General features: G+C 34.8%; 1 protein-coding gene and 1 long non-coding RNA gene across 13 annotated transcripts in view; one reads left to right on the top strand and one right to left on the bottom strand.

Moving 5' to 3' along the window:
- Positions 1 to 13516, top strand: part of LOC128674846 (uncharacterized) — a 93312-nt gene that overhangs the window by 59528 nt on the left and 20268 nt on the right. The gene's annotated exons all lie outside the window — the stretch shown is intronic.
- The window catches only part of Ca-beta (Ca2+-channel-protein-beta-subunit), a 136129-nt gene that overhangs the window by 104280 nt on the left and 18333 nt on the right, over positions 1 to 13516 (bottom strand). For 10 of the 12 annotated variants that reach the window (XR_008405189.2, XR_008405188.2, XM_053752774.2 and 7 more), the window contains exon 3: positions 1535 to 1669. The exons of the other annotated variants lie outside the window; for them this stretch is intronic. Coding sequence is in view for 8 of the 10 variants with exons in the window: in XM_053752774.2 (XP_053608749.1) it covers positions 1535 to 1669 (135 nt within the window). In the remaining 2 variants the exon portion in view is untranslated. The remainder of the gene's footprint in view (positions 1 to 1534; positions 1670 to 13516) is intronic. 12 annotated transcript variants of the gene reach the window in all.

Here is a 13516-nt window from a genome sequence, read left to right as displayed (position 1 = left end):
CGGAGCAATGGCGCCAGGCTTTATATATATCCCTGCTTAATAATTGACTAATCAACACCCGAAGATTTTGATAATAATATGTATATTTATTTGTTAACTAACGAAACACAAATCTTCAGGTATATTTTATTAGAAATCACGGAAAATAATGTAAAAAAAACTACGCCCACAGCTGACCATCATGCACACACAAATATGTGTTCTGTTTCGCCTAACATAAATCTATATGTGTGTGTAGCACCCACACGGACAACGTAAACAAATGTGCTAAGTAAAAAATATTATTATGACATAATGTGCCATAAAACACGAGCGTCGATAAACGTAGCTTCCCAAACTGTGAGTGCTACGAGACTCGTAGCACTCGCGTAGATGCTCGTAGCAATGCTACGAACTTTGATTGATAGGTTTCGTCGAGACAGAATCGAATATCGACAACGAACTAATCGTTGTGTATGAAAATGATAACTGTAAAATTAGATATCGACTTTTGTAATTGTAATTTAATGAAAGTAAGAAAACATAGCATAAAATTCAGTTTCCACAGAAAAAACACTAGATAAAAAAAAATTCAATGTTTTTATTTTTTATATTTCTTTTTTAAATCTCCATAAAGTTTGAGCGCCACATTAAAGTCGGTACTCGGACATAAACAATATCAACGGTTTCTATTAAAATCGTTCGGTATTCCGATATAGGAATTAAATTTTAAAAAAACGTCTGGGAACGGCCATCCGCGCAATGTGCAATAAATTATACGAATCGACGGCCATACGACGCACTTATTACTACAAGAATAAGAGCTAGATTTGCTTATAGAGAAAGTTTATTTGTTGTTTCGAGGTAATGAGTCTTTTGCCAGTGTGGAGGTCTGTAAACCGGTCACAGTTAAAATTCTTATAACGTTTAATGTTTTTAAATGTGGCATTAACCGATAGATATTGTGAATTGAGTACGAGATTTTAGTTTAATAACTTTAACTTGTAAAAAAATATGATGAATACTGTTTTAGATGTAGCTATTTAGTTTCTTCGTTGTAATTTACAATAAAATAACCAGAAACCCATTACTTTCGGGCCGGCTTATTTCAAAACTACTCACAATTTCACATTTCGCAGAGAAAAAAAATTCTAAAAAGGTCGAAATATTGAAATTTTGTGACCGAGCGAGCAAAGCGAGCCAGTCTACCATTCTACTTGGGGCAAAACTTGAGGCAAAAATACATTTTTTGTATGTATGTATATTTGTAACGCGATAACTTTGGAACCGTTGGTCCGATCTACCAATAAAATTTTTAAGTTTGTGGGGCAATAAAATCGGTCAAGCCGTTTTTGAAATATTCACAATTTTCTAAAAATTTATTATGTTCGTAGCGAACAACTAGTTTATTAATTTCATTTAATGCTTACCTAAAAACGACCTGTGAATCCATACATAATATAACCATAGTAGAAGTAAACACTCATAGAAGATCAAAACAGCATGCAATAACACCAATCACCAACAACATCGACAACCACACACAGATACGAACCCAGAACGCGTCGAGGTTAGGCTGGAGCCGGCCCTGGATGTCAGGGTCGGACAGAGCCCCGCGGCCCAGGGGCCCGGACGCGGTGGAGCTCCCGGACGGCCGCTTGCTGCGCCCGCGCCGCTCGCCGCCCGCGCCCTGCGCACCACGTGACGTCACACCGCGCCACGATCACACGTTTTGACAACTCTAGACGACTACACTTCGAGCTTATAACCTTAGAATACAGAGGAACTAACGACGACAAGCTATTTTGTGCATTAAAACTTATGAAATAAAGATCAATTTTGCAAGGATACCACGGACTACTAGGTGTAATGGCGAGTTCATCACAATTTGGGTAGGTTGTGTCGTGTCTATTTATAGGGATACTATTAGTATAGCATATGGTTAATTTAATCATAAGGTAAGGTTTTCTAAATCTAGCATGAAGACTTAATATACTAGGTATACGTAAGTAGAATATAGTATATAAAAAATGAATAGGTGCTCAGGGTGGATTGCACCGACAACTTTGATGTTAACTTTAACGTGCGCAGAAATACTCAAAGTAGGCTCATTTTGTCTAAACGTCAGCGAAGCGCCAGTTTAAATCGACGTCAAATTTACGGTACAACTCACACTTACTGAATCATGTTTTAATCTAATTCTATGTGGAAACAAATGTAATTGATAGCTAATTACTAACTAATAAAATGTTTTAATCTAGAAACTAAGAACTACCTCTACAGCTGGTATCAAAAGATTTGCTAGAATGTTCCCAAAAATCCTCACATAAATTTAAGGCCTGTGCACACCTAATGCATATGCAGCACGACATTGCACGAATATGCGCATGTTCCCATTGCTTATGTCCGTTGCGACTTACCGACGGAGTACATTGCAACTCAAACATGCTCCGTTGTTATGTATAGATGCATATATACAATTTCTACGTTCTTCTGCGGTAATCCGTCGACGGGGGACGACGCAGCGCGACTAAGCGACGCGAACACACTCAAAGTCTGTGCTCCATGTGGATTGAAATCATATGGACCACACTGCCTAGGTGCGTTTGTGCTGCATACGCATTTTATGTGCAGGAAACTTAAAAGTCTACCTTTGTTTTGAGTTTTGTATATCGAGCAGTACACATTTCTGTCGAATTATCATCTATAATTTTATTTGAGTCAAAAATATGAATAAATATGAATAAATGACTAATTCATTCATAAGATGCAGCGGTGTGGACTAAAACATCGCCTATCCTAATTTATGAGATCATCGAATCAATTCATAGGTATATTTTTTCACTAATACAAGTTTATTTTGGGAATTGATAGGATGTAAAGGTTTACATTTGTTTTGTCAAATGTGTAATGGACACTACCTATATTAAAGTTGAATATTCAAACTTACATAATCTGTATTTAATCATATTTTCTTTTTCACAAAATACATTCCATAAACTAATTATTTCCATATCCTAGAAACATTAAAAAGCCAAATGTTTGGGTGTGCATGTGGTATGTTTGATACTCAATAACGCAAAATGTACTGGACGGATTTCCATGAAATTTCGTACACGAGTAGAATGTAAAGTGAAATAGGCTTTCTTCTAAAATTCCTAAAGATCGGAGCCCTACAGGACAGCTATTTGATGAATGAAATAATTGCATTTTTTATACGATACCTATCTATTGAAAGATGACTTTGGAAGCTCGACGGATCTTAAACTAAAATCAATAGGATTACATTTCCAATTCACCATCCGAATGCACTTCGAATTGAATTTTACCGCTTAATATCGATACTGTCGAAACTTAATCGGAATTTCGATATTTCATATTCTTTGCAATCGAATGGCGGCGTCAAAGGACCAAGTTTGTGTCAATATAACCGTACTTATTTTAAGGGCTTTAACTGGGTTAATTCTGCTTATGATACTTAAATGTACATCATGATTGGACGAAATGGCGTTTTTATCGATATTATATTGACCAAACTCGCGGTGTCGTGCTATGTTTGCAATGCTACAAGCTGAGATAGGGTTTCAAGGAGTTCAGAACCAGATAGATACTATATTGTGGGGAATATATCTTTAAATATTTACATATCATGCTTTGATAATCTTCAGTTTCAAATGGGAAAGGAAAAAATAAGCAACAAAGTCACAAATATAACAGAAGTGACTTAAACAATCACAGTTTATCTAATAGTCACCACTGTTACCATACTACTAACTCTACTTGGCCATAAGCTCCTTGCAGATTTCAAGAAATGTCTTAGATATAGAACATGCATAGAAGAAATGAAATGACCCATCAAGTTTGTCCAGAATGAAGAGACGAAACGTGTGATCGTGTAGCGTCTAAAAGCAGCTAAAACTAGATTTAACATTTTAGCAGTCATGAATATTCATGACTGCTAAAAATCATTAACAGTTACATTAGAAAAAAAAAACATGTTCAATGCATACAAGATTCACCTTAATATTAATAATGTTGAATAATATCTTTATTAGACACAAAAATATTAAAATTATGAGGACATTTTAAATTTGATTAAACTTTATAAATGAATTACAATAAAAAAATACTATTGATGAAGTTATAATTAAAATACGAATTTATAGTCAGATTTTTTTATCATAATTACTGTTGACATAGCATAGCGACTCATCAACAAACAAATATAATTTATAAAACCATAATTTTTATGTAGATACCTACAAAAAACAGGAATCGAAGTATCAACCTTAAAACTTTTTGAAGATGATTTTTTTATACTACGAAGTATAGCATAATCGCATTCGTCTAAAAAAAAATTAAAATCGTTTATTTTCAGATAACAAAGATGCAAATATAGAGAGAGACAACAACAAATTACAACGTTTCAGTATCTATAAATTTGTGTATCAATGTGAACATTGTTTATCTAAAGCTGAACGAGACGAGGCCACATAACGTAAAGTTTTACAAAAAGGGCGTGAAAAAATTTATTCTGAGCCAACGCGCGTGTTATACCCCTGGTGTTGCAGACGTCCATAGGCCGCGGTGACCACTTCCCATCAGATGGACCGCACGCCTGTTTGCTTGCCCAGTGGTATAAAAAGAAGTTGCTGTCACTCATACACGCACCACCGTCCTAAATGAGCGATTGAACGCGTAACACCAAGTTGGGACAAAAATATATCATTTAATTTTGTACGTAAGTATGTTTGTCTGTTTTCTCATTTGATGATATTAAAAAGCTAAGTAGGATTTTTAAGTTCGTGGGGCAATAAAATAGGTTAAGTAGTTTTTGAAATGTTCACAAATTTGTAAAGATTTATTGTGTTCGGGGGGTTATAAGTTAGTAGTGAACAACTAGTATTTATACAGATAGGTACTTTATATACTCCTTAACCACAGGTAAGGAACAAAATACCTATCTATTAGTAAATGTAAATTCTATCCGGCATAGATTCCCTTAAGCGTTTGTTTCTCATCGGTAACGGCGCTGTAAATCTCTAAATACTCTACCCTTCTGTTTAGTGGCTATAAAATGTGTTCCGATATACGCACTCTACTTATTGTGACCGCCGATGGCGTCCGATATTCCGTTTTAGTCTTTTTTAGCATTGATTTTTAAATCAAATCATTTATTCAGAAATTAGGCCTTCACAGGCACTTTTTCACGTCATATTCTAAATTAAATGATGTTTACCAAAGCTACAAACTACTAGCATTTCGGGACGACCATTGCTGAGAAGAAATGCCGAAAGAAACTAATTCAAATAGTGTTGGTCCCTATTGTGCCAGAAGGGCTTACCATTTTTTTTTATATAAATTTACGTATAATTTTTTATCAGTAATATAACAATGTAAGTACACCATTTAAGAATTAAATGATTTGCCAATCTACTAGACATATTCAAACACACTTAATAAATGTCATCATATTGCTAAAAATCATTATATTATGGCATCCCCCTATTAATCCTCACGAAATGGATGATAATCCTACTAATATCATAAACACGAATGTTTGTGAGGATGTATGTGTGTTAGTTTGTTACTCGTTCACGCGAAATCTACTGGATTGAATTTTATGTAATTTGGTATACGGGTTATACCTGGATTAACACGTAGGGTATCTTTTATCTAGTATTATAAATACGAAATTTTGTGAGAATGTATGCGTGTAGCTTTGTTACTCTTTCAGGCAAAATGTAATGGACGGATTATTACGAAAATTTAGTACTCGGGTAGAATGTAAACTAGAATAACACATAGGGTAATTTTTATCCCGAAATTCTCACGGGATCAAAGCCCCAGGGCGCAGCTAGTAATTATATAATTTTAAATCAGACGTATTTCAACATATTGGTATAAAGTATTCAAACTGATCTGCCAACAAATAGGTCACAGAAACAGACAATAGCCACAATAGATTCCCACTCATTCCATAAAAGAAGCTATAAATTTGATCGTTTAGCAGAATACACAGAAATAACTGCTTTGTATGTTGTATTAAAAATATGTATGTATGTACAGTTAGGGAATGTTCATAAATGTCACGAATATTAAACGCAGCTCGCCTACGTACAGACAGACCATCTTTTTGTGATCCGATAGAGATCTTTATGCAAATCGAATTCTTGTGATGAATCTGTAATACGACTATGGCATCTGCTTGTTAAGTAATTGTACTGATATTGCGTCATCTGTGTTTTATATACCTACTAGATTTTGCCCGTGGCTTCGCCCGCGTGATATTCCCACGGGAACAGTATCTTATCTCCATCTCCATACTTCAAACTATATGTATTCAAAATTTAAAGAAGACCAACTAACTTTCACAAATATTACAGATAACGTCTTACGTGGCGTGTGCATAGTCGATAATTTATGATCTAGTGTAATGGACAGTGGTATTACGTGCATACAAAGCTTTGCACAAAATCAAAATCAAAATGAAATCTTTATTCAGAAATTAGGCCTTCACAGGCACATTTTCAAGTCATGTTCTAAATGCGTGAGTCAGTCATCGCGAAGCTCAACCACAATAGAGGGAACCTCCCGACCATTTGAGTGTGCATGACATACTCGATTTCCATAATCTAACATATATATGTTACCTATGTTACTTTCAGACACTTGAAGATCACAAATCACGTATATGTTTTACAAGTAAATGTCAAAATATATGCAATAAACATGTCAAAAAATATATAATAAACATTAGTAACCCACTAATATTGTAAATGCGAATGTATAGATTCGTGTGAAGTTGTTTGTTACACAATCACGCTTAATGTACTCGACGGATTTCGATAAAACTTGGTACACGAGTAGAATATATCCTGGAATAGCACATAGAATACTTTTTATCCCGAAATTCCCACGGGAGCGGATCCTCGGGGCGCAGCTAGTTAACATATAATATTGCAATTGAAATTTGATTATCAGACACCTTACTGTGTCATACTTACGCTACAAAATTTCACACGCTAGTTGCTATATGATCAAACGAAATCTTTTTACGTATGTATTGAGATCATTATCATTTAGGCTATATTGGAGTTTTCTAATCGGATTTATATCGAAATGATGGGTTTTATTACACTAGGTGCGGTTCTAATGTCTGGCGAAACGTTCTGTGTGACACCAAATTACGTATAACGACTGCCTCGTGGACAATATTCGACCGTAACTCATTAACATATGCATAAATTATATCATTACAGTCTATAATGAACTTACTATGGCAAATCGCAGATAATTATGCAAGACGCAAGAGTGCTTGTTAAATACCATTCTGTCTCTCTCTGTCTTATAAGCGCTTTCTCGACTGCATCCTCAGCCAGGAAGTTTCCTAGACGACTGGCCTACTAAATATATGCAAGTATTAAAGGCGCACGTTCCTTTTTATATCTCTACTGTTTCTTCTCAATTTCACACTATTTACGTTTCTGCGTTTTGTTGTAATAGTTCAACGTTTGTTTCAAACTATGAGATGTATTTGTATATTAATTCGCTGTTGGTGGTTTAAGTACCACTAACTCAAACAAATATTTACAATTTTATCGTCGTTTACAATCTTAATATTCCAACATAAAGTTGTTAAGAATTTACGAGATATATATCTTGTATTTTCGCCTAATTAAAATAATTCTATTCCCAGAAATAACCTAAAGTTACCGACTGGTAATCAGAAATGCCAGTAGCATTATCTAATTCAGGCCGTTTGAAGTTTAACATTAAAATAAAAATATAAAATAAAATGTGTTTCCATTTTGGATGTCAGCTGTTATAATGTATGCGTTAACACAGATTGTTGACTCGAGTAAAGACGATACTTGTATATGTCATAGAATAAAAATAATAGCTACAGAAGGTTCACTCTCGAACCAAATTCATACGATATTGAAACTTATATCGTGGTACGAGCATTCATAATAAATTGATGCCGCGCGTCACTATGACTATGAAGTTGACTTTAACCTGCGCGCCGCCGTATTTAGACAAAATGGCATGCATTTGTTTTATACGCACGCTAAAGTTTATGTGTTGACTGGAGCAACCTACTCATAAGATAATTTCAGTCATACGAAGTCGCAGCATATATCGTATTACGGAGTAGACAATGCCAAAGAATTGCAAAACTCGAAAGCCACATTTAGCTGTATAAGAATTTCACATTTAATTGTATAGTAAGTTTATAGTAATTTCCCTTGATCGACTATCAATTTTCGCGGAGAGAGATGCAGCTGGCGAATTCTATAATTTTCTTTAGCTTCAAAACGATTACATTACAATGGCAGTCGCAGTGTGGTAGTCAATTTTGTTGATGTCTTACACATGCAGAAATTGCATGTGTAAGACCCCGTGTGGGGTCCATCGACTATCATACCTAAACTTTGAGTCAGTCCTTCTTGGCTCAAGTAAAGATGATACTTAGTTTGCCCGCAGTTGCCATAAATTACGGATATTCAAATTATTTCGATACGAATTTGGTACCGCAATTAACACGCGAACTGGTTTGTGGCTAGTGATAGGCTGTTGGTATCGATAATAAAATCTTATCTAACAAAACAAAGTTGGCACAGTTTCAATCGTACACTACTTTAGGATAATCGGAACTCAGAGAAAGTCGTATGAAAATTCGATAGCAAACGTAAAATATCCATCTCTGCAGATTTCGGAAATCGAAATCAGATTTGATGTTTATCAACTGCTCACTAGTGGATGGCTCTAATGTTTTACGGCTGCGGGACACACGGAAAGCGCTAAGATAATAGAGTTTTTCAACTGCTCTTTTTCCTGTCGTGTTTCTAAGATAACAGTAGCTTAGTATTATAATAATCAAGACACGTGTCAGCTTAGCTTTAGATCTTTTAGAATAGTTTGATGATTAGATCTTGGTTATACAATTATTTAATAATAGTGAATGAAATTACAGCTTTCGTCTACTAGTGGGACATAATTGCCTGGAAGAAAGAATGTCTGATGTATCGACATAATATTATATCGATACGCGCACCTCACTGTCGTCTAAACAAAAATGGTCATTCCCTCTCTAGCCAATAAGTGCGTAATGAATCTTTCGAGTATAGCCTGAGTACGTATAGAATGAGATAATAACCAATTCGCTTGTGTGGGCATGGCATGTTTTTTTAGACAAATTTATGTATTTGATACCGGTTTGGCCGTGTCACCGATGTGTGCTTTATTCTTTATTGAATTCACGTACTGGTAAGTTTCCACGATTATAATTGACTTATTAATCTGCTGTTTTGATGGTGGAGATCGGGGGGTCAATGAGGGCGATAAATTTAAAGAAAGCAGACATTTTTTAAGCATTTTACTGCACGACCGTTGACATTAAAATCTTCTTAACCGTTAGCATAGGCAATTTTATATTACTTCAGATTAAGTATTAATTTTTTTTGTGAGAACGAACGAACTACTAGCGTTTCGGAACGATCACTGCTTCTGAGAAGAAACGCGTTCAACAATATTGTCCCCATCAGTCAACATTTGCTATATGAATTTTATATGACACTATATGATATAATGAAATATGAACGAATTCGATTTACTGGGTTCTGGACGCGACATAAGTAATCATTTTTGAGGCAACGAAAAAAATTTATTCTGGGCGCGACATTACGAAAACATTTTCAAACCTGAAACATTCGTCTCAATGTGAAATATTCTAGTTCACATGTCTAGCAAGTATTTTTCTTCTACTAATTTACATTTACGCTCTGTTGTAACATCGATGTCAGTCAAACCTTATTGTAATTCCTTTTTGTCTATATGTAATTGAAATAATTGAGAACATCTTAAAATCATTTAATGTAAATCATTTAATTAACGAATATAAGTTAATTCATCAATCGTCTAAGAAAGTCACCACATAAAAAACGGCGTTAGATAAAAAGTTTCCGAAAAAAACTTAATTAAGTTTAATAGCTAAATTAATATACATTATGTATATTTTAGATAAGGCGTTTAGATAAAGCAGGGCTTGAGAAGAAATTAATAAATGTGCAATATCTTGAATAATCTTAATTGAGATTTATATTTAGATTTTCAAATCAATATTTTAATTGCAGACAATTTAATTTACAGATACAACAACAGTGCTGCCGGATTTTGCTTTATTTTAAATAATGTCAGGTTAAAAAATTTAAATACTAAACATTTTCTATTGTACTTAATAATTTTCCACGAATACGTAAAATCAGTAAATGGGCGTTAAATATTAGCAAATATACAAAGCATATTTTTTAAACAAAGACAACATTATTTAGTATCTTCATTTGAGGGTTAGATTCCATGGTCTTTGGTCTTCCTTGCTTTCTCTTACCATCTGTAAATATTTATTCTGTAAATATCTTCGTCCATCATTCATTTATCATCCAGAGAAAGGAAGGAGGACCAAAGACACGATGGGTTGATATATTTACGAAAAGGTGCGATGCACATTGGATGACGAAAGCTGGCCGCTGAGGCGACCTGCAGAAATTAAAATTAGTAGTGTAAAATATATAAATAATACATATGTTAATATTTGAATATTTGGTTTGTATAGTTGAATATTTGGCAGAATAAAGAACATTTTTATTTTAAATAAAATATTCTATCACATGCATATTTTAGAAAAATAGAAGCAGTTTAAATTTCGAAACAAAAACCTTCAATAATGACCAGGACCGCAGCACAATGGGCGACCGATCCCAAAATCCTATTATAAAGAGTAAAAAAGTTTTTTTTTTCAAATCTACACTTTTTTGAGCATATGACTTCCAGCGTTTTCGTTCAATATCATTTGAAGCAAAGTTGTTTTAGGGTTCTTGTGGTAACTAGTAAAAACAGAATTGTTTTGTTTCCCGTCGCTTTGACTCACCATATTCGCCTCACAAAATTTTATGTAAATAAAGGGATGATCGTAAAATGTAGAAGTACAAGAATGGTGAGGTTTGGTCACGGAAGTCAAGTTTTTTTAAAAAAAAAAACCATCATTTTTCCATCTATTCGTAAAATTGAAACTAAATGTTTACAACAACGAAGAATTTGTTTGAAAAATATAATATGAATTAGTTTCAAATACGGAACCCACTAATTCCGATCCGACTCGATCGTGATCTTTTTTTTTTCGCATTTACGACGAGCACAATGCATGGAATCATGACTTTAGAGATAAATGGAATATGGCGTTAGAAAAAAATGGTCGTAGGCTGTGATGTCAGATTTAAGTGGATGCGGGGACTGCATAAAAACGAAAGTGCATCCAAAGCTGTATTACTTGTTAGATCTATGAACAGTGATACGAAATGGATGCGGCATATTTTGGTGTCTATATTACACCGTGGACGTGGTGTTGCGTGCCGTGGCTATGCTACGGCCGGAATTGGGAATATTACATGTATTAGCTACATTAGCTGTTCATATTTGATGACGAACTTCACCACTGCGCCACCGAGTGGCGCAGTGGTGAAGTTCTTGCCACTGAACCGAGAGGTCTTAGGTTCGACCCCCGGTCGGGTCATGATGGAAAATTATCTTTTTCTGATTGACCCGGGTCTTGGATGTTTATCTATATATGTATTTGTTATAAAATATAGTATCGTTGAGTTAGTATCCCATAACACAAGTCTCGAACTTGCTTTGGGGCTAGCTCAATCTGTGTGATTTGTCCTAATATATTTATATTTATTTATTTATATTACACACACAGTGTCTTATGGCCCGGCATAAAGTAATATGTAGAGGTTATTTTCAAACGCTTTTAAAATCCATATTATATTATTAATTAGATTTGGGAAACTATAGGTTTAGAAGATGAATTTATAAAACATACGGAATACGAAAATGAAACGTTCAGTTTTATGTTCTTGCGGGCTACAACTTTACTCCTAGATTTTAAAAGGGAAAATTTTACCCGCGCCCAATATTTATTCAATTTGAGATCTTCTTGTCCAATAAAGGGTACAATTAATGCACTGGCCGTAAACAAACTTATAATAAAAAATAATTTCGACAAAGAAGAGTAATCACACAAAATGCCGTATCAAATCTTCGAAACTCCTCGAAATTTACTGCAACAAAAGTAGATCGTAACGAGATATGATATGATTTTTTTGTGAACCGTACCGTGCGGGGCGGTGAGCGGGGCGGGGGGCGCAGTCAGGTGGATTCCATTGTACTGCAAACTGCGGAATATAGCCATATCGGTAATTTATCGAGGTGTCGCTGGGACGTGAGAATTTCGCTTTGCGATCATAATGTGACTCTTTCACGATTCATAACGTTTTGTCACTTTTTGGGTAGTTTGTTATGTTAGTTGATTATGGGATGAAATATTTTTACATGTCCAATATAGCCCAACTCATATTTGAAGCTTTAAAAACATATCTTAGGCATATTTAGTAAATTACCTAAGTAAATTTTTGATACTTCCGTGAGTTAATTATAATGCCTCCCGCTTACACAATGTCATTATATATTGTGTAAATTAGAAATTATTAATAGTAAGGAAATAATTTGTTTTAAATTTGAATTTCGTTTAATATGACAATTGAAAAAAAATTCAATCAACATTAGGAAGTAGGAATAAAACAATTTAATAACATTTTTATCAAGGAAGGATATCAGCGTGGGTCCGAGGCGGGCGAAACGGAGACGCGTGCATGCGTGCGCTTTTTCATTAAGAGTTTTTATTGAGATGAAACAATTCTATAATCGAACCTACGCCTTACCGGGACAGTGCTCGCTCATAACCTATGAAACCCAATACATAGTAGTACTTAACACACAGAAATCATAATTTTTGGTGTGTAACTACAAACGATTTTTAAGTGTCGATGTTTTAATACTGAAGAGAACATATGTAGCCGTCCAAATCAAAAGGGACCCTATGGCGGCAGGCACTTCGGTCTTTATTGCCGTTGTTCGAATACAAAACAATGGCAATAATGGCATAAGTGCCGGGCGACATAAGGTCCCTTTTGATTTGGACGACCACATAAGGATAAGACGGGTGGATATAGCCCAGTGAGTGGATCGTAAAGAGGATACAAAACAATGAAAAATTACGACAGTCAACTACAATGTTTTAGGGACAAGCCGACTGTCTCCTTCTCTCTCTCTCTTCCACCTTCGCGTGTTACCAGTTTTCGGGGCTGTTTAGCCGCGAAGCCCGAGGTCAGCGAATTAAATTTGAATACTCTGCTGTGATTTTGATTTTAATCAATTCTACTTTTACACAACAGTTCATTTTATATTTTAATACAGACTCTACTACCTGACATCCACGCATGCACTCACTTGCAGGTACTCCGTATCGACCCATCTTTGGGATTGTTTACTTTCCAAACACCAAATGAATTAAATATCCGTCTGTAGCAAAACGGACCTTACTATTAAGTACAGAAGGAAAAAACGTAACGCATATTATTCCAAAGTTAAGCTTAATTTTGCATTTGTGAATCTTATGTCGACTATACATTATAGC

This window comes from Plodia interpunctella, chromosome 1, assembly GCF_027563975.2.
Source record: "Plodia interpunctella isolate USDA-ARS_2022_Savannah chromosome 1, ilPloInte3.2, whole genome shotgun sequence".
NCBI lineage: Eukaryota > Metazoa > Arthropoda > Insecta > Lepidoptera > Pyralidae > Plodia > Plodia interpunctella.
The sequence above is the reverse complement of the archived record's forward strand: the minus strand, read 5'-3'. Positions and strand labels throughout refer to the sequence as shown.